The sequence below is a fragment of the Cherax quadricarinatus genome, chromosome 8, assembly GCF_038502225.1.
Source record: "Cherax quadricarinatus isolate ZL_2023a chromosome 8, ASM3850222v1, whole genome shotgun sequence".
Classification (NCBI taxonomy): domain Eukaryota; kingdom Metazoa; phylum Arthropoda; class Malacostraca; order Decapoda; family Parastacidae; genus Cherax; species Cherax quadricarinatus.
Genome location: NC_091299.1, coordinates 4,411,541 through 4,436,430, shown reverse-complemented (window position 1 = coordinate 4,436,430; position 24,890 = coordinate 4,411,541). Strand labels below are relative to the sequence as shown.

Below are 24,890 nucleotides of genomic sequence, written 5' to 3'. Positions count from 1 at the left end.
TCCTCCCATCCCATCAATCATCACCATATCTTCGTTAAAGGTAAGTGTCAATTATTCTATTGTTATTAATCTATTATTATTGTAATTATTCTATTGCATTAATATTTCATGTGGTAAAATTTTTTTTTCATACTTTTGGGTGTCTTGCACGGATTAATTTGATTTCCATTATATGTATTTCTTAGGGGGAAAATTAATTCGACTTTCGATATTTTCGACATTCAGTGGCTCTCAGGAATGGATTAATATCGAATGTCAGGGGTCCACTGTAATAACATGTATAATATAATAATTATACAAGAGTTTGTACATTAAGAGTAGCATTAAGAGTGTAGCATTAAGAGTGAAGCATTAAGAGTGTAGCATTAAGAGTGTACCATTAAGCGTGCAGCAATTAAGCGATTAAGTGATACAGAAATGACAAAATGAAATGAACTCCTGACAGCATACGCCTCTGTGCCCAGCATCTCTTCTCCCTCATCAACCTTTACCAGCATCTCTTCTCCAAGGTATATGCTGTATTATTATTTATTATGTATTATTATTATTATTATTGTTTTCCTTATGAAACTACGTAGTGATCTAAAGGAGTTTGCCTTACAAAAGCATGGGAAGGTATGTAGTCAGGAGCAGGAACAATGGCCGCTGTGCTGCTGCCTCCACTACCACTACTCAAATAGGTAATGATGTACAGTGGTCCCTCATTGTTCGTAATTAATCCGTTCCTGGAGCCATTACTATAAACGAAATTTACGATTTACGAATCAATTTTCCCCATAAGAAATAATGTAAATACAATTAATCCGTTCCTGACACCCAGAAGTATTAAAACAAAAAAAATTTAACATGAAATATACATGTAGTACATAAACAATACAATGGGAAATGATGAATGAAACATTAACAGCATAACACTTGCCTTTATTGGAGATTCTTCTTTGTGTATGGAAGACTGGAGGAGGAGAGAGAGAGGATTGTTTATAGTTTGGAAGGGGAATCCCCTTCCATCAACACCTCAGGTACCATTTGCTTTTCTGGGGTTGCTTCTCTTCTCTGTTTCTTAATGCCACTAGGACCACCTTGAGAGTCACTGGAGTCCTGTCTCACAAAATAACTGTGGAGAGAGCTCTGTTTCTGGCGTCTCTTTAACACTTCCCTAAAATGGCCCAAGACTTTGTCACTGTACATGTTGCCAACCTGGCTTGCAACAACCTTGTTAGGGTGATGTTTCTCCATAAAGCTTTCCATCTTACCCCACATAGTAAAAATCTCTTTAATTTCTGAAGAAGGCACCTTCTTCCATCTCTCTTCTTCCTCCTCTGCAGCAAGATTCTGAGCTGCAATGTGTTGCTCTTCCTGCTGAAGCTCTTGCAGCTCCTCAGTGGTGAGCTCTTCATTGTGGTCTTCCACCAATTCTTCCACATCCTCCAAACTCACATCCAACCCCATGGAACTCCCCAGTGCCACAATTGATTTTACAACAGACATAGGCTCATTAGGGTCAGTCCCAAATCCTTCAAAATCCCTCTTGTCGACACAATCTGGCCACAATTTTCTCCAGGCAGAGTTCAAAGTCCTGGTAGTCACTCCCTCCCAAGCCATATCTATAAGGGTTATGCAGTGGAGGATGCTGAAGTGTTCTCTCCAAAATTCCCTTAGGGTCAAGTGAGTGTCTGTGGTCACAGTCAAGCACCTGTGAAACATTGCTTTTATGTAGAGTTTTTTAAAGTTTGCAATAACCTGCTGGTCCATGGGTTGGAGAGGAGTGGTATTCGGGGGCAAGAACTTTACTGTGATGAACCCAAACTCCTCGAAAATTAGGTCATCCAAGTTTGGAGGATGAGCAGGTGCATTGTCCATTACTAGCAGGCACTTGAGATCCAATTTCTTTTCCAGGAGATACTCCTTCACACTAGGACCAAACACTTCATTGAACCACTCGACGAAAATTTCCCTCGTGACCCATGCCTTACTATTAGATTTCCAAAACACACACAATTTATTCTTCATAACATTGTTTTTCCTGAACACTCTGGGATTTTCAGAATGGTACACTAGTAATGGCTTCACTTTGAAATCTCCACTAGCATTAGCACAGAACATTAGCGTCAGCCTGTCTTTCATAGGCTTATGTCCTGGCATTGCCTTTTCCTCTTGTGTAATAAAGGTCCTCTTTGGCATTTTCTTCCAAAAGAGGCCTGTTTCGTCACAATTGAACACTTGTTCAGGTTTCAGTCCTTCAGCCTCTATGTACTCCTGGAATTCATGCACATATTTTTCAGCTGCCTTGTGGTCCGAACTGGCAGCCTCACCATGCCTTACCACACTGTGTATGCCAGTACGGTTCTTAAATCTCTCAAACCAGCCTTTGCTGGCCTTAAATTCACTCACTTCACCACTATTTGCAGGCAATTTCTTTACCAAATCTTCATGCAACTGCCTAGCCTTTTCACAAATAATCAAAGTCATAAGAGTATCTCCTGCTAATTGTTTCTCATTTATCCACACCAATAATAACTTCTCAACCTCTTCCAGTACTGGTGATCTCATTTTTGTCAGCATAGTTACTCCCTTTGCAACAACAGCATCCTTTATTTCCTTTTTCTTGGTCACTATGGAACATAAGGTTGTGTAGGGTTTCTTATACATCCTGGACAGTTCGGCCACACTTGTACCACTTTCATATTGTTCAATGATGGTTTTCTTAAATTCAATCATATTTCTCACCTTCTATACCACAGGCTTGGCACAAGGAGCTTTCTTAGTACAGTGGACCCCCAGATAACGATATTATTTCAATCCAGAAGTCTGTTTGTGTGCCGTTATAGACCGAATTTGTTCCCATAAGAGATATTGTGAATTAGATTAGTCCGTTTCAGACCCCCAAAAATACACCCACAAAAGCACTTACAAAAATACACTTACATAATTGGTTGAGTTGGGAGCTGATCGTTATGCGGGGGTCCACTGTACTTGCAAGCACTAAAATAAATGGAATATTATGAAATATTTCGCTGGAGCACGTGAGGGGACCTTCGCTCACTGGTAAACAATGCCAGACTGGCTGCCGCCCTGGCTCACTCCGTGGGTACGCGTCCCGGACGAACTACGACTCGCAAGTCAACCTATGAAAAGCGAGTCCATGTTTATGTGAAAATACCTGGAGTTTACCTGGAGAGAGTTCCGGGGGTCAACGCCCCCGCGGCCCGGTCTGTGACCAGGCCTCCTGGTGGATCAGAACCTGATCAACCAGGCTGTTCCTGCTGGCTGCACGCAAACCAACGTACGAGCCACAGCCCGGTTGGTCAGGAACCGACTTTAGGTGCTTGTCCAGTGCCAGCTTGAAGACTGCCAGGGGTCTGTTGGTAACCCCCCTTATGTATGCTGGGAGGCAGTTGAACAGTCTCGGGCCCCTGACACTTATTGTATGGTCTCTTAACGTGCTAGTGACACCCCTGCTTTTCATTGGGGGGATGTTGCATCGTCTGCCAAGTCTTTTGCTTTCGTAGTGAGTGATTTTCGTGTGCAAGTTCGGTACTAGTCCCTCTAGGATTTTCCAGGTGTATATAATCATGTATCTCTCTCGCCTGCATTCCAGGAAATACAAGTTTAGGAACCTCAAGCGCTCCCAGTAATTGAGGTGTTTTATCTCCGTTATGCGCGCCATGAAGGTTCTCTGTACATTTTCTAGGTCAGCAATTTCACCTGCCTTGAAAGGTGCTGTTAGTGTGCAGCAATATTCCAGCCTAGATAGAACAAGTGACCTGAAGAGTGTCATCATGGGCTTGGCCTCCCTAGTTTTGAAGGTTCTCATTATCCATCCTGTCATTTTTCTAGCAGATGCGATTGATACAATGTTATGGTCCTTGAAGGTGAGATCCTCCGACATGATCACTCCCAGGTCTTTGACGTTGGTGTTTCGCTCTATTTTGTGGCCAGAATTTGTTTTGTACTCTGATGAAGAGTTAATTTCCTCATGTTTACCATATCTGAGTAATTGAAATTTCTCATCGTTGAACTTCATATTGTTTTCTACAGCCCACTGAAAGATTTGGTTGATGTCCGCCTGGAGCCTTGCAGTGTCTGCAATGGAAGACACTGTCATGCAGATTCGGGTGTCATCTGCAAAGGAAGACACGGTGCTGTGGCTGACATCCTTGTCTATGTCGGATATGAGGATGAGGAACAAGATGGGAGCGAGTACTGTGCCTTGTGGAACAGAGCTTTTCACCGTAGCTGCCTCGGACTTTACTCTGTTGACGACTACTCTCTGTGTTCTGTTAGTGAGGAAATTATAGATCCATCGACTGACTTTTCCTGTTATTCCTTTAGCACGCATTTTGTGCGCTATTACGCCATGGTCACACTTGTCGAAGGCTTTTGCAAAGTCTGTATATATTACATCTGCATTCTTTTTGTCTTCTAGTGCATTTAGGATCTTGCCGTAGTGATCCAATAGTTGAGACAGACAGGAGCGACCTGTTCTAAACCCATGTTGCCCTGGGTTGTGTAAGTGATGGGTTTCTAGATGGGTGGTGATCTTGCTTCTTAGGACCCTTTCAAAGATTTTTATGATATGGGATGTTAGTGCTATCGGTCTGTAGTTCTTTGCTGTTGCTTTACTGCCCCCTTTGTGGAGCGCGGCTATGTCTGTTGTTTTTAGTAACTGTGGGACGACCCCCGTGTCCATGCTCCCTCTCCATGGATGGAAAAGGCTCGTGATAGGGGCTTCTTGCAGTTCTTGATGAACACGGAGTTCCATGAGTCTGGCCCTGGGGCAGAGTGCATGGGCATGTCATTTATCGCCTGTTCGAAGTCATCTGGCGTCAGGATAACATCGGATAGGCTTGTGTTAACCAAATTTTGTGGCTCTCTCATAAAAAATTCATTTTGATCTTCGACTCTCAATCTGGTTAGCGGCTTGCTAAAAACTGAGTCATATTGGGACTTGAGTAGCTCACTCATTTCCTTGCTGTCATCTGTGTAGGACCCATCTTGTTTAAGTAGGGGCCCAATACTGGACGTTGTTCTCGACTTTGATTTGGCATAGGAGAAGAAATACTTTGGGTTTCTTTCGATTTCATTTATGGCTTTTAGTTCTTCCAGCGATTCCTGACTCCTATAAGATTCCTTTAGCTTAAGTTCGATGCTTGCTATTTCTCTGACCAGTGTCTCCCTACGCATTTCAGATATATTGACCTCTTTTAGCCGCTCTGTTATTCTTTTCCGTCGCCTGTAAAGGGAGCGCCTGTCTCTTTCTATTTTACATCTACCCCTCCTTTTTCTTAGAGGAATAAGCCTTGTGCATACATCGAGTGCCACCAAGTTAATCTGTTCTAGGCATAAGTTGGGGTCTGTGTTGCTTAGTATATCTTCCCAGCTTATATCGGTTAGGACTTGGTTTACTTGGTCCCACTTTATGTTTTTGTTATTGAAGTTGAATTTGGTGAATGCTCCCTCGTGACTAGTCTCATTATGTCGGTCTGGGGCTCCACGCATACATGTCTGAACCTCAATTATGTTGTGATCTGAGTATATTGTTTTTGATATGGTGACATTTCTTATCAGATCATCATTGTTAGTGAAGATGAGGTCTAGTGTATTCTCCAGTCTAGTAGGCTCTATTATTTGCTGGTTTAAATTGAATTTTGTGCAGAGATTTAAAAGCTTGTGTGAGTGTGAGTTTTCATCAGAGCTGCCTCCTGGTGTTATTACTGCAACAATATTATTTGCTATATTCCTCCATTTTAGGTGCCTTAAGTTGAAATCCCCCAGGAGCAAGATGTTGGGTGCAGGAGCTGAAAGATTTTCCAGACAGTGGTCAATTTTTAACGGGAACTATGAAAAGCGGGGGACCACTGTATGTCATTCATGTAGTGGTATGGGTGGTGTCGGTGGTGGACGAGAGTTTGTCTGGAGACCGGGCAAAATACTTTATGAATAATTTCACTAATATCATCTATACGGCTTATTTATATATCACAGTTCATCTAATATGACATAACAAACAATATAAATAACATAGAAACATGATATATACTCTAGAATGAATAAATATGTCATTATGTAACAGGTGGAGGTGGCCACAACCACTCCCTCTTTGTTGTGGTAAACACTGCCATCTAGTGAAAGCCTTTTGAAGCCGTCTATTATTATAATTATTATATGTAGTACATTATTATATATGTATTATTAATATACATATATTATTATTATTATTGTATTATTATTATTATTATTATTATTATTATCACACTGGCCGATTCCCACAAAGGCAGGGTGGCCCGAAAAGGAAAAACTTTCACCATCATTCACTCCATCACTGTCTTGCCAGAAGGGTGCTTTACACTACAGTTTTTAAACTGCAACATTAACACCCCTCCTTCAGAGTGCAGGCACTGTACTTCCCATCTCCAGGACTCAAGTCCGGCCTGCCGGTTTCCCTGAATCCCTTCATAAATGTTACTTTGCTCACACTTCAACAGCACGTCAAGTATTAAAAACCATTTGTCTCCATTCACTCCTATCAAACACGCTCATGCATGCCTGCTGGAAGTCCAAGCCCCTCGCACACAAAACCTCCTTTACCCCTCCCTCCAACCTTTCCTAGGCCGACCCCTACCCCGCCTTCCTTCCACTACAGACTGATACACTCTTGAAGTCATTCTGTTTCGCTCCATTCTCTCTACATGTCCGAACCACCTCAACAACCCTTCCTCAGCCCTGTGGACAACAGTTTTGGTAATCCCGCACCTCCTCCTAACTTCCAAACTACGAATTCTCTGCATTATATTCACACCACACATTGCCCTCAGACATGACATCTCCACTGCCTCCAGCCTTCTCCTCGCTGCAACATTCATCACCCACGCTTCACATCCATATAAGAGCGTTGGTAAAACTATACTCTCATACATTCCCCTCTTTGCCTCCAAGGACAAAGTTCTATGTCTCCACAGACTCCTAAGTGCACCACTCACCCTTTTTCCCTCATCAATTCTATGATTCACCTCATCTTTCATAGACCCATCCGCTGACACGTCCACTCCCAAATATCTGAATACGTTCACCTCCTCCATACTCTCTCCCTCCAATCTGATATCCAATCTTTCATCACCTAATCTTTTTGTTATCCTCATAACCTTACTCTTTCCTATATTCACCTTTAATTTTCTTCTTTTGCACACCCTACCAAATTCATCCACCAATCTCTGCAACTTCTCTTCAGAATCTCCCAAGAGCACAGTGTCATCAGCAAAGAGCAGCTGTGACAACTCCCACTTTGTGTGTGATTCTTTATCTTTTAACTCCACGCCTCTTGCCAAGACCCTCGCATTTACTTCTCTTACAACCCCATCTATAAATATATTAAACAACCACGGTGACATCACACATCCTTGTCTAAGGCCTACTTTTACTGGGAAAAAATTTCCCTCTTTCCTACATACTCTAACTTGAGCCTCACTATCCTCGTAAAAACTCTTCACTGCTTTCAGTAACCTACCTCCTACACCATACACTTGCAACATCTGCCACATTGCCCCCCTATCCACCCTGTCATACGCCTTTTCCAAATCCATAAATGCCACAAAGACCTCTTTAGCCTTATCTAAATACTGTTCACTTATATGTTTCACTGTAAACACCTGGTCCACACACCCCCTACCTTTCCTAAAGCCTCCTTGTTCATCTGCTATCCTATTCTCCGTCTTACTCTTAATTCTTTCAATTATAACTCTACCATACACTTTACCAGGTATACTCAACAGACTTATCCCCCTATAATTTTTGCACTCTCTTTTATCCCCTTTGCCTTTATACAAAGGAACTATGCATGCTCTCTGCCAATCCCTAGGTACCTTACCCTCTTCCATACATTTATTAAATAATTGCACCAACCACTCCAAAACTATATCCCCACCTGCTTTTAACATTTCTATCTTTATCCCATCAATCCCGGCTGCCTTACCCCCTTTCATTTTACCTACTGCCTCACGAACTTCCCCCACACTCACAACTGGCTCTTCCTCACTCCTACAAGATGTTATTCCTCCTTGCCCTATACACGAAATCACAGCTTCCCTATCTTCATCAACATTTAACAATTCCTCAAAATATTCCCTCCATCTTCCCAATACCTCTAACTCTCCATTTAATAACTCTCCTCTCCTATTTTTAACTGACAAATCCATTTGTTCTCTAGGCTTCCTTAACTTGTTAATCTCACTCCAAAACTTTTTCTTATTTTCAACAAAATTTGTTCATAACATCTCACCCACTCTCTCATTTGCTCTCTTTTTACATTGCTTCACCACTCTCTTAACCTCTCTCTTTTTCTCCATATACTCTTCCCTCCTTGCATCACTTCTACTTTGTAAAACTTCTCATATGCTAACTTTTTCTCCCTTACTACTCTCTTTACATCATCATTCCACCAATCGCTCCTCTTCCCTCCTGCACCCACTTTCCTGTAACCACAAACTTCTGCTGAACACTCTAACACTACATTTTTAAACTTACCCCATACCTCTTCGACCCCATTGCCTATGCTCTCATTAGCCCATCTATCCTCCAATAGCTGTTTATATCTTACCCTAACTGCCTCCTCTTTTAGTTTATAAACCTTCACCTCTCTCTTCCCTGATGCTTCTATTCTCCTTGTATCCCATCTACCTTTTACTCTCAGTGTAGCTACAACTAGAAAGTGATCTGATATATCTGTGGCCCCTCTATAAACATGTACATCCTGAAGTCTACTCAACAGTCTTTTATCTACCAATACATAATCCAACAAACTACTGTCATTTCGCCCTACATCATATCTTGTATACTTATTTATCCTCTTTTTCTTAAAATATGTATTACCTATAACTAAACCCCTTTCTATACAAAGTTCAATCAAAGGGCTCCCATTATCATTTACACCTGGCATCCCAAACTTACCTACCACACCCTCTCTAAAAGTTTCTCCTACTTTAGCATTCAGGTCCCCTACCACAATTACTCTCTCACTTGGTTCAAAGGCTCCTATACATTCACTTAACATCTCCCAAAATCTCTCTCTCTCCTCTGCATTCCTCTCTTCTCCAGGTGCATACACGCTTATTATGACCCACTTCTCGCATCCAACCTTTACTTTAATCCACATAATTCTTGAATTTACACATTCATATTCTCTTTTCTCCTTCCATAACTGATCATTTAACATTACTGCTACCCCTTCCTTTGCTCTAACTCTCTCAGATACTCCAGATTTAATCCCATTTATTTCCCCCCACTGAAACTCTCCTACCCCCTTCAGCTTTGTTTCGCTTAGGGCCAGGACATCCAACTTCTTTTCATTCATAACATCAGCAATCATCTGTTTCTTGTCATCCGCACTACATCCACGCACATTTAAGCATCCCAGTTTTATAAAGTTTTTCTTCTTCTCTTTTTTAGTAAATGTCTACAGGAGAAGGGGATACTAGCCCATTGCTCCCGGCATTTTAGTCGCCTCATACGACACGCATGGCTTACGGAGGAAAGATTCTTTTCCACTTCCCCATGGACAATAGAAGAAATAAAGAAGAACAAGAGCTATTTAGAAAAAGGAGAAAAACCTAGATGTATGTATATATATATGCATGTGCGTGTCTGTGAAGTGTGACCAAAGTGTAAGTAGGAGTAGCAAGATATCCCTGTTATCTAGCGTGTTTATGAGACAGAAAAAGAAACCAGCAATCCTACCATCATGCAAAACAGTTACAGGTCTTTGTTTCACAGTCATCTGGCAGGACGGTAGTACTTCCCTGGGTGGTTGCTGTCTACCAACCTACTACCTACTACCTACTACCAACCTACTACTTATTGTATTATACTATTATTATTATACAAATTATTATTATTATTATATAAATACAGTGGACCCCCTGTTAACGATATTTTTTCACTCCAGAAGTATGTTCAGGTGCCAGTGCTGACCGAATTTGTTCCCATAAGAAATATTGTGAAGTAGATTAGTCCATTTCAGACCCCCAAACATACACGTACAAACGCACTTACATAAATACACTTACATAATTGGTCGCATTCGGAGGTAATCGTTATGCGGGGGTCCACTGTAATTTGTAATTTTTATTCACACAAAAATATAAGATTTACTGTTAGTCCTTATTGCAGTTGTATAAATAATGTCAACCCATTCACAACTGCATGTTGGAATGGACAGTGATGTCATTTGTTTACTCTGAAACAGCCAAGCAATGGACCATTTCTCCTAGGTTGAGCTCTATTTCAAGGTACTTTTCATCATGAAAGCAATTAAAATCATATCTATTTCTGTAATATATCTTCCATTCTTTCAAATGAGACCAAAAAAACGAGAATACAACTATAAAAACCATTCAAAATTACTGCAAAAGGATGGCTAATTGCTGAGAAGTGAACTCCATTATTTATGCTTAGATTTCTTTCATTTTTGGTGTACGTTAAGAAGCATCTTTCCATCATACATTGCCCAAGTTTCAATAAGATAGTCCGACAAACAAATTAGATACAATTCCCGAGATCAAGAGCAAGAGCCCCTCACCAGTGTCAAGGAACCTGCCTTGAGGTCTGCTCGCTTGTGTAAATTTTGCTCGCGTGTGGAAGCAAAAAATCGACCCATCGACTGCTCGTATTTGGAAAAACTCGCACGTGGACACGCTTGCAAGTAGAGGTTCCACTGTATTAGTACTTTTTTTAAACACACCGGCTGTCTCCAAGTGAGGTACGGTGACCTGAAGAAGAAACACTTGCACCATCACTCACTCCAACACTGTCTTGCCAGAGGCATACTACAGTTCAAAACTGCAAATATCCCCACTCACTTTAACTTCATTGTATAGTGAACATAGAGACATCTCATTTAATATGTTTCACAGGGACTGTGCTGTAGAACTACGTGATGCGCTCAGCTAACTCAGATAACCAGTGAGCAGTAAATTTGGACCTAGACAGAGAGAATGGGTCTATGCAGTGTGCACCATATACAAAAAACCTGCCCTATGCAGTGCATGGTGAGAAAAAAACTGCCTGAATTTGGTTTAAAATAATGAATTTGTGGTGTATTTTCAGATGATTTTTAACCCTTAAACTGTTCAAATGTAGATCTACATTCACTCACATAGCCCTCCGAATATTTTTGGAAAAAAAAAAAGAAGTGTATTTTTCTACGTTATAGGATAAAAAAAAATTAGGGTCGGTACTTACCGAGATATAAGCCCGGGAAGTTGTGAAGTTGGCGCTGGATGCTCACCTGACAGCAACATTGACTCCTACCGCTTGAAGAGGTGTTGCCGATATACCTTTTTTTTCTCGTTTTTATTTTAATTTGTATATTTTTTATGTTCTGATAATTATAATTTATAATAGTTTTTGTGATTTCATAGCCAATCTTTGTTCTGACACTAATATTAGGTACCGAAATAGCACTCAAATAATCACAATCACATTGACAGGTGAACATTTTCACCTGACTGGGTCATTTACTATTGTCTAGAAATATATAAAAAGTATTTATAGGTCCCAGCAATGTTTTAGACACGCTGGAGTATACCTTGAAGCAAAGTGTTATGAAAAGTGTCCCTATACTGTTGACAGCCCAGTGACACTTGATAAATGGGCACACAGGGAGTACTGATTTATTTCTTTTCACTCTTCCACACAAACATGTAAGAATATAAGAATACAAGAAAGAAGGAACACTGCAACAGGCCTACTGGCCTACGTGAGGCAGGTCCAATTCTTCCACCGGCTTAAGCCAATGCCTTAACCTAGTCAGGTCAGTCACGTCACTAAAGGGAGGAGCACGGTATCTGACCTAGTAGCACAAGCTAGTCAGGTTCAACTCACACCCACCCACACCCACTCATGTATTTATCCAACCTATTTTTAAAACTACACAACGTCTTAGCTTCTACGATGGTACTCAGGAGTTTGTTCTACTCATCCACAACTCTATTACCAAACCAGTGCTTTCCTATATCCTTCCAGAATCTGAATTTTTCCAATTTAAAACCAATACTGCGAGTCCTGTCTATGTTAGATATTTTTAGCACACTATTTACATCCTCTTTATTAATTCCTGTTTTCCATTTATACACCTCAATCATATCCGCCTAATTCTATGCCTTTCTAGAGGGTGCAGATTCAGGGCCCTCACTCTATCCTCATAGAGAAGATTCCTGATACATGGGATCAACTTTGTCATTCTCCTTTGTACGTTTTCCAGTGCATTTATATTCATTCTGTGATATGGTGACCAAAACTGCACAGCATAATCTAAATGAGGCCTAACCAAAGGTATATAGAGTTGAAGAACAACCTGAGGACTTCTATTATTCATATTTCTTGATATGAAGCCAAAGATTCTGTTAGCTTTATTGTGAACACTTATGCACTGTTGTCTTGGTTTCAGATTACTGCTAACCAGAACTCCTAAATCCTTTTTGCAATCCGTAATATTAACCCTTTCAGGGTCCAAGGCCCAAATCTGGAGTCACGCACCAGTGTCCAAGAATTTAAAAAAAAAAAATTTGTTATTTTTTCTTATGAAATCGTAGAGAATCTTTTTGTGAAGGTAATAAAACAAAAAGTACGAAATTTGGTGGAAAATTGACGAAATTATGCTCTCACGAATTTTGATGTGTCAGCGATATTTACGAATCGGCGATTTTGCCGACTTTGACTCCCATTTTAGGCCAATTACATTATTCCAATCAACCAAATTCTTAGCTATTTCACTAGTATTACTTCTATTCTATCGATTGAGCACAAGAAATCGCCAAGTCAACTGTTTCAACTACAAAATAAAGTGATCGGAAATTGTTAATTTGGCCAATTTAACACAAAGTTCAAAATATTCCAATTTCAAAATAGGGTCCAGAATGAACAATGTAGGCATTCCTGGCACTAAACTAACATTTCTTCTGTTCATTAGTTATGTTTTGAGGCTTTACAAATAAATTCCATTTTGATTTTTTATTCACATAATGAATTTTTATTCACACCAAAAAATAGATTTACTGTTATGCAATACTGTAATAATTGTATAAATATCATCACCATATTTGTGAATGTATATTAGACCCACCAGCTGGTGTGTATTAGACGTGTGAGGTCGTTTGTTTACTCTTGAATATCGGCAAAAATTTAACATTTCTGCTACTTTGAGCTCAGTTTCAAGCCATTTCCAGTGCTAAAACCAATCAAAATCATCTCTATTTCTGTAATATGTCTTCCATTCTATCAAATGAGACCAAGAAATCGCAAATACAACTATAAAAAACATACGAAAAAACACTGCAAAGTTGCTGTTTTAATCGAAAAATCATGATTTAATTTTTTTTCTCTCATTATACACAGTGTGCTGCAGGATCTGTTTTATGTGGTGCACACATACCACATAGATGTATTCTCTCATATCTAGGCCCAAATGTACCACTCACAGTTTATCAGAGTGAGCTGAGCTCATGGCGTAGATCTACGGTTTGGACCCTGAACGTAAAGCCGAAGATCTACGGGACGGACCCTGAAAGGGTTAAGATCTACATTATTTAGTTTATATGTGGCATGGTTATTTTCCTGTCCAACATTTAGAACTTTGCATTTGTCTATATTGAATTCTATCTGCCACTACTCTGACCACTGCATCAGTGTATTCAAATTATCCTGGAGTGCTCTAATATCCTCATTAGAAGGAATTGGACAGCCTATTTTGGTGTCATCAGCAAATTTGCTTATGTCGCTATTTATTCCCTCATCTATGTCTTTTATGTAGATTGTGAACAAGGGGCCCAACACTGACCCCTGTGGAACACTGCTTCTGATGTGCCCCCATTCTGATTTCTCCCCATTTATGCAAACTCTCTGCTGCCTATTTGTCAACCATGCCTGTACCCAGGAAAAAATTTCTCCTATTCTGTGTTCCTTAAATATTCTCAAAAGCCCCTGATGTGGAACTCTATCAAAAGCCTTACTGAAGTCCATATACACAATATCATTTTCAATACCATTATCTACCTCCTCAAATACCTTAGTGAAGAAAGTTAGTAAATTCGTAAGACAGGAATGCCCCTTTGTAAAACCGTGCTGAGATTCATTAATCAATTTATGCCTTTTAAGATGGCTACGAATTGCTTCAGCAATTATTGATTCCATAAATTTACCAACTATGGAAGTAAGGCTTATTGGTCTATAGTTCGAAGGTAAGGACCTGTCACCTGCCTTGTAAATAGGTATTACAAGTTTTGAGTTTTGAGATTCTCTGATCGCGGGTTCTATCCCCGCCCATGGTATGGTTTGGTAGGTATTACATTTGCCTTTTTCCACTTGTCTGGCACTATGCCAGTTTGCCAATCTGTTTGTCTGTCTGTCTGTCTGTCTAGCTCTGCTTATCTGTCTTTCTGTCTGCCTGTGTGTGCCTGGAGTATATATGAAACTCCTTGAAGAATGGTGTTTTGACAACTGTTGACAGCCCAGTGACATTTGATAAATGGGCACTGGGGAACCCTTATTGTATCTGTTTTCACTGTTACACACAAACATTTTTGTCTGTCTGTCTATCTTTGCCTACAATATTAGGGTTATCCTAGGTAATTTACACTATGTATAATAACTGTACTTCTGTGTACATGTGAGAGAGACAGAGATATAGACAGATACAGATATAGATACAGAGATATAGAGAGAGAGACAGTCAGAGACAGCCAAAGCCAGCCAGCCTGCTGAATACATAAGAACATAAGAAAGAAGGAACAATGCAGCAGGACTACTGGCCCATGCAAAGCAGGTCCATGTCACCCCCCAGCTTAGACCAATGACCCACCTAGTCAGGTCACATCCACTGAAGGAAGAAGCACGGCATCAGACCTAGTAGCACAAGCTAGTCAAGTTCAACTCACACCCACCCACACCCACTCATATATTTATCTAACCTATTTTTAGGTAGTGTTTAAAATACAGTTACCTCGAGTTTCGAACAGCTCCCAACTTGAACAATTATGTAAGTGTATTTTTGTAAGTGCTTTATTAAGTGTATTTTTGGGGGTCTGAGAAGGACTAATCTAATTTACATGATTCCTTATGGGAACAAATTCGTTAGTTAATGGCATTCGAACAGCCTTCTGGAACAAATTAAGTTCGTAACTTGAGGTATCACTGTATGTATTTGGTGACACCCCATGTACAAGAAAACTTGAGTAATATGATGTAAATACACAGAATAGTGGTGGAGCGAATGATGATGAAAGCCCTTCTTTTTCAGGTCACCCTGCCTTGGTGGGAAATGGCTGTGTTAATAATAATAATATTAATAATAATAATAATAATAATAATAATAATAAAAGAACAGATTCAAAATTTGCACTCACCATTTTCCCCCTCCATTTCTTAATCACCAGATGGGCAAAGAAGCGAAAAACGGTAATGTTTACGTCATCCACTTTGTCTCGTTTAGTAGAGGCAATAGGATTTATTAATTCTACAATCTTCTTTAGTTCTTTCTGCAATAATAAAAACATACATATCAATACTTACATACCACAAAAACCAGAAAACAAACTGATATGGTTCAACTACATTCAGGTAACTGAGAGAATTACATAAACAGTATCTCTAGTTTCCATCAACAGTATCTCTAGTTTCCAATCCCTGTATAATTCACAATGCAAACAATATATGAAATAATCTTAAGAGCAAATTCTTTCCTCTTCCTCTTTCTCTTAGTTACTCCCTTCCCTTCCTCTTCATCAGTTTCCCCTACCCTTGTTCTGTCTTGCAGGATTACTTTCCTCAAGCAAGGTTCCATGATGCTGATGAGTGGCTCTTGATCCAAGGAATTTGGCTTGTTCTCCCCATATTTTTGGACTGAACCTCAATGCCTCCCATTCCCCAGGCATTGCAAGACCCCTATGGGTTTAGTGCTTCCCTTTAAAGTTTATATACATAAACAATAATGTTAGCAATACTCAGCTCTCCTACTTCAACCATATACATAATATAATTGTTAATAAGTAATGTGTGTATGTGTGTGTTGAATTACAGTATTTAAAATACAACTGAACAAAATTTGCAATCTTTTTAATTCAAATGTTTTGCTTACCCAACAACTTTTATTGAAGTGCATCTCACAAATGACGTTGCCTGCCTACTCAGGAGTTTTTTCATGGTGTAGATTTTTGTGGTTTATTACATGACACCTAAATTGAAAAACGAATATAGGATTGTATTCAAAATGTCTTCAATGCATATGCCATGTTCAAATCTCTTTTTTTGGGACATTGGTAGCCCATGTGAGGCAGGTCCAGGTCTCCCACCAGCTTAAGCCAATGGCTCAACCTAGTCAGGTCAGGTCACATTATGATGGAGTATGGCATCAGACCTACCAGCACAAGCTAGTCATGTCCAACTCACACCCACCGACACCCACTCATGTATTTATCTAACCCATTTTCAAAACTACACAATGTCTTGGCTTCTATGATGGTACTCGAGAGTTTATTCCACTCATCCACAACTCTATTACCAAACCAGTGCTTTCCTGTATCGTTCTTGAATATGAATTTTTCCAACTTAAAACGACTGCTGCGAGTCCTGTCATGGCTAGATATTTTTAGCACACTATTTACATCCCCTTTATTTATTCCTGTTTTCCATTTATACACCTCAATCATATCCCCCCTAATTCTAGAAAGTGCAGATTCAGGGCCCTCAGTCTATCCTCATAGGGAAGATTTCTGATACATGGGATCAACTTTGTCATCCTCCTTGTATGTTTTTCAGAGCATTTACATCCAGTCTGTCATACGGTGACCAAAACTGTGCAGCATAATCTGAGGCTTAACCAAGGCTATATAGAGTTGAAGAACAACCTGAGGATTCCTATTATTTATGCTTCTTGATATGAAGCCAAGAATTCTGTTTGCTTTATTGCGAACACTTATGCACTGTTGTCTTGGTTTTAGATTACTGCTAACCAGAACTTCCAAATCCTTTTAGCAATCAGTAATATTAAGATCTACATTATTTAGTTTATATGTGGCATGGTTATTTTCCTGTCCAATGTTTAGAACTTTACATTTGTCTATATTAAACTGCATCTGCCACTTCTCCGACCACTGCATCAGTCTATTCAAATCTTCCTTGGGTGCTCTAATGTCCTCATCAGAATGAATTCTTCTGCCTATTTTGGTGTCATTGGCAAACTTGCTTCTATTGCTACTTATTCCCTCATCTATGTCGTTTATGTAGATTGTGAACAACAAGGGGCTCAACAGTGACTCCTGTGGAACACTGACGAACTTAATTCATTCCAAAAGGCTGTTCGAGTGCCGATACCGAATGAATTTGTTCCTATAAGGAATAATGTAAATTAGATTAGTTTGTTTCAGACCCTCAAAAATACACTTACAAAAGCACTTACAAAAATACACTTACAAAATTGTTCGAGTTGGGAGCTGTTTGAAACTTGTGGTACCACTGTACTGATTCCATAAATTTTCCCACTAGGGAGGTTAGGCTTATTGGTCTATAGTTCAAAGCTAAGGACCTGTCACCTGCTTTGAAAATAGGTATCACATTTGCCATTTTCCACTTATCTGGTACTATGCCAGTTCGTAGTGATGTGATAAATGGTTTAAAACCAACAAGTTGAAGATTGAGACACTTATGCAACATATAGGAATCTTTATTGAAGAAACGTTTTGCCACACAGTGGTTTCATCAGTCCAGTACAAAGCAGAAAGGTGTAAGGAAAGGAGGAGTTTGACGTAATCAGTCCCTCAGCCTGGAGCTGGTGTGTTCAGTCCATCAATCTTGTAGAAAGTACAGCACAGGGCCGTAGAAGTGGCTTATATACTGTAGTCAGGTGAGGCGAAGCAAGAGGAGGCAGGGTCATAGTGGAACCATCATCCACTAGTCTAAGTAGGTCTTCGTCCAAAGGTTGGACAAGTGTTGAATAATTCTTTGTATCAAGATCTAATGATGTTGCAGTGTCTGACAGATGTGATAAATGGTTTAAAGATTCCCATTTGTTGCGTAAGTGTCTCAATCTTGTAGTGATATGTTGAAAAGATTAGCCAAAGGTTTGTTAAGCTCCTCTTTACATTCCTTTAGAATCCTTGTGTACAGCTCATCAGGGCCTGGGGATTTGTTAGGTTTTAATTTGTCTATTTGTCTAAGGACCATGTCACTTGTGACCCTAATCGTGCATAGTTTATCATCATCCTGTTCTACATAATTTATTATTTCTGGAATATCGCTAGTATCTTCCTGTGTAAAAGCTGAGAGGATGCAAGTGTTAAAAATTTTGCACATTTCCTTATCACTGTCAGTGAGCTGACTCAAGTAACTTTTGAGTGGGCGTATCTTGTCCCTAATCTTACTTCTGCATACCTGAAAGAATCCATTTGGGTTAGTCTTCAATTCCCTTGCAACTTTAACCTCATAATCTCTCTGCTTTTCTTTCTTCTTCTTTCAACACACCGGCCGTATCCCACCAAGGCGGGGTGGCCCAAAAGGAAAAACGAAAGTTTCTCCTTTCAAATTTAGTAATATATACAGGAGAAGGGGTTACTAGCCTCATGCTCCCGGCATTTCAGTCGCCTCTTACGACATGCATGGCTTATGAGGAAGAATTCTATTCCACTTCCCCATGGAGATAAGAGGAAATAAACAAGAACAAGAACTAGAAAGAAAATAGCAGAAAACCCAAAGGGGTGTGTATATATATGCTTGTACATGTATGTGTAGTGTGACCTAAGTGTAAGTAGAAGTAGCAAGACATACCTGAAATCTTGCATGTTTATGAGACAGAAAAAAAGGACACCAGCAATCCTACCATCATGTAAAACAATTACAGACTTTCGTTTAACACTCACTTGGCAGGATGGTAGTACCTCCCTGGGCAGTTGCTGTCTACCAACCTACTACCTAGACTGCTTTTCTTATTCCCTTTTTTATTTTTATTTTTAACTGAATATACTGATTTCTTAACTGCCCCTCTCCTCTTTTCATTTGCCTATATATGCCTCTCTTTTGACCAGTGAGATGTTTTAATCTATTGTTTATCCATTTAGGATAATTTTTGTTTGGTATGATTTCCCTATTCGGAACATAAGTTGTCTGAGCAGCTAGAACTATGTTCTGGAAAACGTCATATCGGCAACCATCACCACCTACCTGACCCACAGTGAGGTCATTCCAGTTCAGCCCACCCAGGTAATTTCTCAATCCTATGAAATCAGCCAAACGAAAGTCAGGGACAGAAACTTGATTGCCATTATTAGGGTAATTCCATGATATATTAAAATTGAGCGATTTGTGATCACTTTCCCTAAGCTCATCATTAACCTTAAGATGATTAATTAGCGATTCTCTGCTGGAAAGAACCAAGTCAAGCAGGATATTTCCTCTAGTTGGTTCTGTCACAAACTGTTTTAAAAAACAATTCTGAATCGTATCAAGAAAGTCACTTGACTCTAAATTTCCTGTGAAATTACTCCAGTCAATTTGTCTAAAGTTAAAATCCCCCATTAGCACAGCATTTTCGTATGTAGATGCCCTACGAATTTTGTCCCACAGAAGTTTACTGCACTCCCTATCAAGGTTTGGGGGCCTGCAAATCACACCCAAGATTAGTTTTTCATGACCCATGAGAAGCTGTAACCAAACAGTTTCAGTGACTGACACTTCTAATTTTATACAACTATGTATCATGTCCAAATAAAAATAAATAAATAAAAAAAAAATATCTTTTCTAACACAACAATTTAAATTATCTGACATACATCACTACTCCACCACCCTTCCTGTTGTCCCTATCAGCGTAGAATAATTTATAACCTTGTATGTGGCATTCAGAAGGCATCTCTCTTTCAGATTCAGCCAGGTCTTTGTTGCAGCAATAATATCTATGCTTCCTGCACTTGCAATTAATCTTAGCTCATCTATCTTATTTATATACTCCAATAACAAATGTTGATTGGCAACAAGAAAGGAGAGAATGGCGTACAGTATGGGTTTCAAATTACTTTCAACTTGTCCAAATGTAATATCCCCAGACTGTAATTTGAGTAAACTTACTGTCTGCTATAAATAAAAACAGATATACACCTTTTACCCTTAAACTGTCCAAACGTAGATCTACGTTTTTTCAACATTTGAAAGCATGTAAAAAAAGTAGATCTTTTCTTTTTTTATAGATTTGAAAATGTGTAAAAAAAAAACTTTGATCTACTTTTTATTTCTGTTATATTTGAAAATATGTAAGAAACGTAGATCTACTTTTAGAGCATTACGCATGTCAACGTAAATTTGTTTGGACAGTTTAAGGGTTAAAAAAAAAACAACAACAACTATGATCAATTTCTCTAGTATTAAGTAGTCTGTAAGCCATTAAATTTAGTCTGCCCATAATGCCAAGGCATGATAGTGGCTCTTTTTGCACTGCAACTCATTATTGTAAATACATAATCTCAATGTAAACTTGCAAGGAAATAAAAAATTGTATTTGTATCATGCATGTTAAATATTCATATGCTTAGCATGCAAAAGTATGCATATTAGCATGCATATTTTTAACATGCAAAAGTATGCATGCTAAGCATGCATATGCTTAACATGCAAAAGTATGCATGTTAAGCATGCATATGCTTAACATGCAAAAGTATGCAACAAGACTAATTCCAGAGCTAAGGGAGTGAACATATAAAAACATATTAAATACACAAAAACAGAAGCCTGTTTACATGATAGTAGGATTGCTGGTGTCTTTTTTCTGTCTTATAAACATGCAAGATTTCAGGTATATCTTGCTAATTCTACTTACACTTAGGTCACATTATACATGCATGTACAAACATATACATACACACCCTTCTGGGTTTTCTTATATTTTCTTACTAGTTCTTGTTTATTTCCTCTTATCTCCATGGGGAAATGGAATAGAATTCTTCCTCCATAAGTCATGCGTGTTGTAAGAGATGACTAAAATGCTGAGAGCAAGGAGCTAGTAACCCCTTCTCCAGTATATATTACTAAAGTTAAAATAAGGAACTTTTGTGTTTCTTTTTGAGCACAGGATGGATATGGGGTACACAATAAACTAGCCATTTGGTGACAAAATCTAAAAATCTTTATTAAAGTTAAAAAGAGAAACTTTTGTTTTTGTTTTTGGGCCACCCTGCCTCAGTGGGATATGGCCGATTTGTTGAAAGATGATGATAAAACACTCAGAGGAATTGATAGGACAGACAGGAACAGGTTGAATGAGAGGTGGGAAACAGGTACTTGGGGGCACAGCTGGAAGTTAGAAGCATGGATGAGTCATAGTGATGTCAGAAAGTAATTCTTGTCTCAAGGTGGCCAGGAAGTGAAATGACCTTGACAAAGAAGTGGAGGCAAAAATAATCAGTACAATAAGACCCATGACCCTATTAGAGTGAATCTGGCGAGCAGCAAGTTGAGAGGTGGGGCCTGGAACTAAGACTTGATCTCTGCAATCAGCTAAGGGTGAGTAGCTTAACCTGTAAATGGTCCAAATGTATATACGTATACGTTTTTACCGCTAGTGCCCCAAATGTATATATACGTTTTATTTGTCATACATTCAACATTGCCATGATAAGCCTGAGTCACCTAGACATGAGAGAATGGGTGTGCGCACTCACTGTGCGCCTTATTAAAATAACTGAGGATGCCTGGGTACCATATGCTCTTTTTTTCCTATTAAAAAAAAAGAAGATTTTTTACTTAAAAAATTTGGGGCTCTATGGGAGAGAACGTATATATACGTTTGGACCATTTACGGGTTAAAATGGAGCTTCCATAAATCTAGCTTAAAGCAACTTATTATTGGTACAATTATTATTATAATAAAAAAGAAGCACTAAACCTTCAAGGGTCATTTATTATAGGTAACTAACTGTGATTTGGAAATGGGGACAGTCATTAATTATATGATTTAACAAGTTGAAGGACAAGCAAGGAATAAGGCTAAATAAATTTGGCTAATAAAATTAGGGCCCTCAGTTTGATTATTAAAAAAATTGTAATTTAATTTCTATGATACACTGCACCAATTAAGATAAAGGAAAAGAAACAATCCATTACTGTATATTTATAGAACTCAGATGACTCTGCATGTCCAACTGTTTCAATGGAGATTTTACTGCATTCCCAATACTTTATTCAAAGACTGCACCAAAATGAGAGACACTGTATATCATTTGTGTGTCATGTGTTAATAACTAACCTTTCGGGCTGCAGAGAGTGGCTCATCTGTTATACAGAAGTCCATCAGCTTCATGACAGAGTGTAAAACACACCCATCCTCTTCGTCATAAAATATTTGCAACTGTTCCTCAACCAATTGTGCAACATCTTGAACCTGTTCAAATTTCAATTATCAGGTGGAGCTAATGAACAATGAAAGTGATAAAATATGTAATGTATGTGCGAAATTGTAAACAGGTAAAGGGGGCAGGGGGAGGGCCAAGACAATGCAAAAATATGACAAATGGAAAATGCTGGTACAGCCGACCTCTGTGTGACCTTGATATGGTACATGGAGAAATGATTAAATAAGCAAAAACCAGTCAAAGTCAAATTTAAGTGATTTTCTAGAATTAAAAGGTGCTGAGTAAGCTCAGGGCTTACATTCTTTTTTAACACATCGGCCATTTCCCAATGAGGCAGGGTGATCCGAAAAAGAAGAAAGACTTTCATCATTCATTCATTCAATCACTGTCTTGCCAGAGGCCTGTCTACACCAGAGTTAAAAAACAGCAAGACATCAACACCCCTTCTTTAGACTGCAGGCACTGTACTTCCTACCTCCAAAACTCAAGTCTAACTAACCAGGTTCCCTGAATCCCTTCATATATGTTACTGTGCTTACACACCAACAGTACATCAAGATATAAAAACCATTTATCTTCACTCACTCCTATCTGACAGATTGAACATTAAAATGGTATAAAATACCGACAGGTTGTTAGGTAAGACACATATGCAACAGTTAGGTATCTTTATTTCGAAACGTTTCGCCTACACAGTAGGCTTCTTCAGTCGAGTACAGAAAAGTTGATAGAAGCAGAAGATACTTGAAGACGATGTAATCAGTCCATCACCCTTAAAGTTTTGAGGTGGTCAGTCCCTCAGTCTGGAGAAGAGCATTGTTCCATAGTAGGAAACAATATGGAGATGAAGTGACAAATTGGAGCCTTATATAGCGCCAAGAGGTGAGATGCAGGTCACTAGAAGAGGTAAGAACTCAGATGTTGTGAGGTCAGGTCCCTCTCAAATCCAGCCATTCTCACTAGTGGAGGTTGTCGAAGTTGATTGCAGGTCTGTACCAAGATACCCTTGTGTTGCAGTGTCTGACAGATTGAACATTAAAATGGTATAAAATACCGACAGGTTGTTAGGTAAGACACATATGCAACAGTTAGGTATCTTTATTTCGAAACGTTTCGCCTACACAGTAGGCTTCTTCAGTCGAGTACAGAAAAGTTGATAGAAGCAGAAGATACTTGAAGACGATGTAATCAGTCCATCACCCTTAAAGTTTTGAGGTGGTCAGTCCCTCAGTCTGGAGAAGAGCATTGTTCCATAGTAGGAAACAATATGGAGATGAAGTGACAAATTGGAGCCTTATATAGCGCCAAGAGGTGAGACGTAGGTCACTAGAAGAGGTAAGAACTCAGATGTTGTGAGGTCAGGTCCCTCTCAAATCCAGCCGTTCTCACTAGTGGAGGTTGTCGAAGTTGATTGCAGGTCTGTACCAAGATACCCTTGTGTTGCAGTGTCTGACAGATTGAACATTGAGTGGGACCTGACCTCACAACATCTGAGTTCTTACCTCTTCTAGTGACCTACGTCTCACCTCTTGGCGCTATATAAGGCTCCAATTTGTCACTTCATCTCCATACTGTTTCCTACTATGGAACAATGCTCTTCTCCAGACTGAGGGACTGACCACCTCAAAACTTTAAGGGTGATGGACTGATTACATCGTCTTCAAGTATCTTCTGCTTCTATCAACTTTTCTGTACTCGACTGAAGAAGCCTACTGTGTAGGCGAAACGTTTCGAAATAAAGATACCTAACTGTTGCATATGTGTCTTACCTAACAACCTGTCGGTATTTTATACCATTTTAATGTTCAATCTGTCAGACACTGCAACACAAGGGTATCTTGGTACAGACCTGCAATCAACTTCGACAACCTCCACTAGTGAGAATGGCTGGATTTGAGAGGGACCTGACCTCACAACATCTGAGTTCTTACCTCTTCTAGTGACCTACGTCTCACCTCTTGGCGCTATATAAGGCTCCAATTTGTCACTTCATCTCCATATTGTTTCCTACTATGGAACAATGCTCTTCTCCAGACTGAGGGACTGACCACCTCAAAACTTTAAGGGTGATGGACTGATTACATCGTCTTCAAGTATCTTCTGCTTCTATCAACTTTTCTGTACTCGACTGAAGAAGCCTACTGTGTAGGCGAAATGTTTCGAAATAAAGATACCTAACTGTTGCATATGTGTCTTACCTAACAACCTGTCGGTATTTTATACCATTTTAATGTTCAATCTGTCAGACACTGCAACACAAGGGTATCTTGGTACAGACCTGCAATCAACTTCGACACCTCCACTAGTGAGAACGGCTGGATTTGAGAGGGACCTGACCTCACAACATCTGAGTTCTTACCTCTTCTAGTGACCTACGTCTCACCTCTTGGCGCTATATAAGGCTCCAATTTGTCACTTCATCTCCATATTGTTTCCTACTATGGAACAATGCTCTTCTCCAGACTGAGGGACTGACCACCTCAAAACTTTAAGGGTGATGGACTGATTACA

At 39.4% G+C, this 24,890-nt stretch overlaps 1 protein-coding gene across 4 annotated transcripts in view; it reads right to left on the bottom strand.

The window, feature by feature from the left end:
- The window catches only part of LOC128685363 (uncharacterized), a 109,322-nt gene that overhangs the window by 6,633 nt on the left and 77,799 nt on the right, over positions 1-24,890 (bottom strand). For 3 of the 4 annotated variants that reach the window (XM_053771856.2, XM_070082784.1, XM_053771857.2), the window contains 2 exons: positions 22,274-22,408; positions 15,393-15,524 (listed from right to left, as the gene is read on the bottom strand). In XM_053771856.2, coding sequence (XP_053627831.1) covers positions 15,393-15,524; positions 22,274-22,408 — 267 coding nt within the window. The remainder of the gene's footprint in view (positions 1-15,392; positions 15,525-22,273; positions 22,409-24,890) is intronic. The other variant, XM_053771858.2, reaches the window with a different exon arrangement.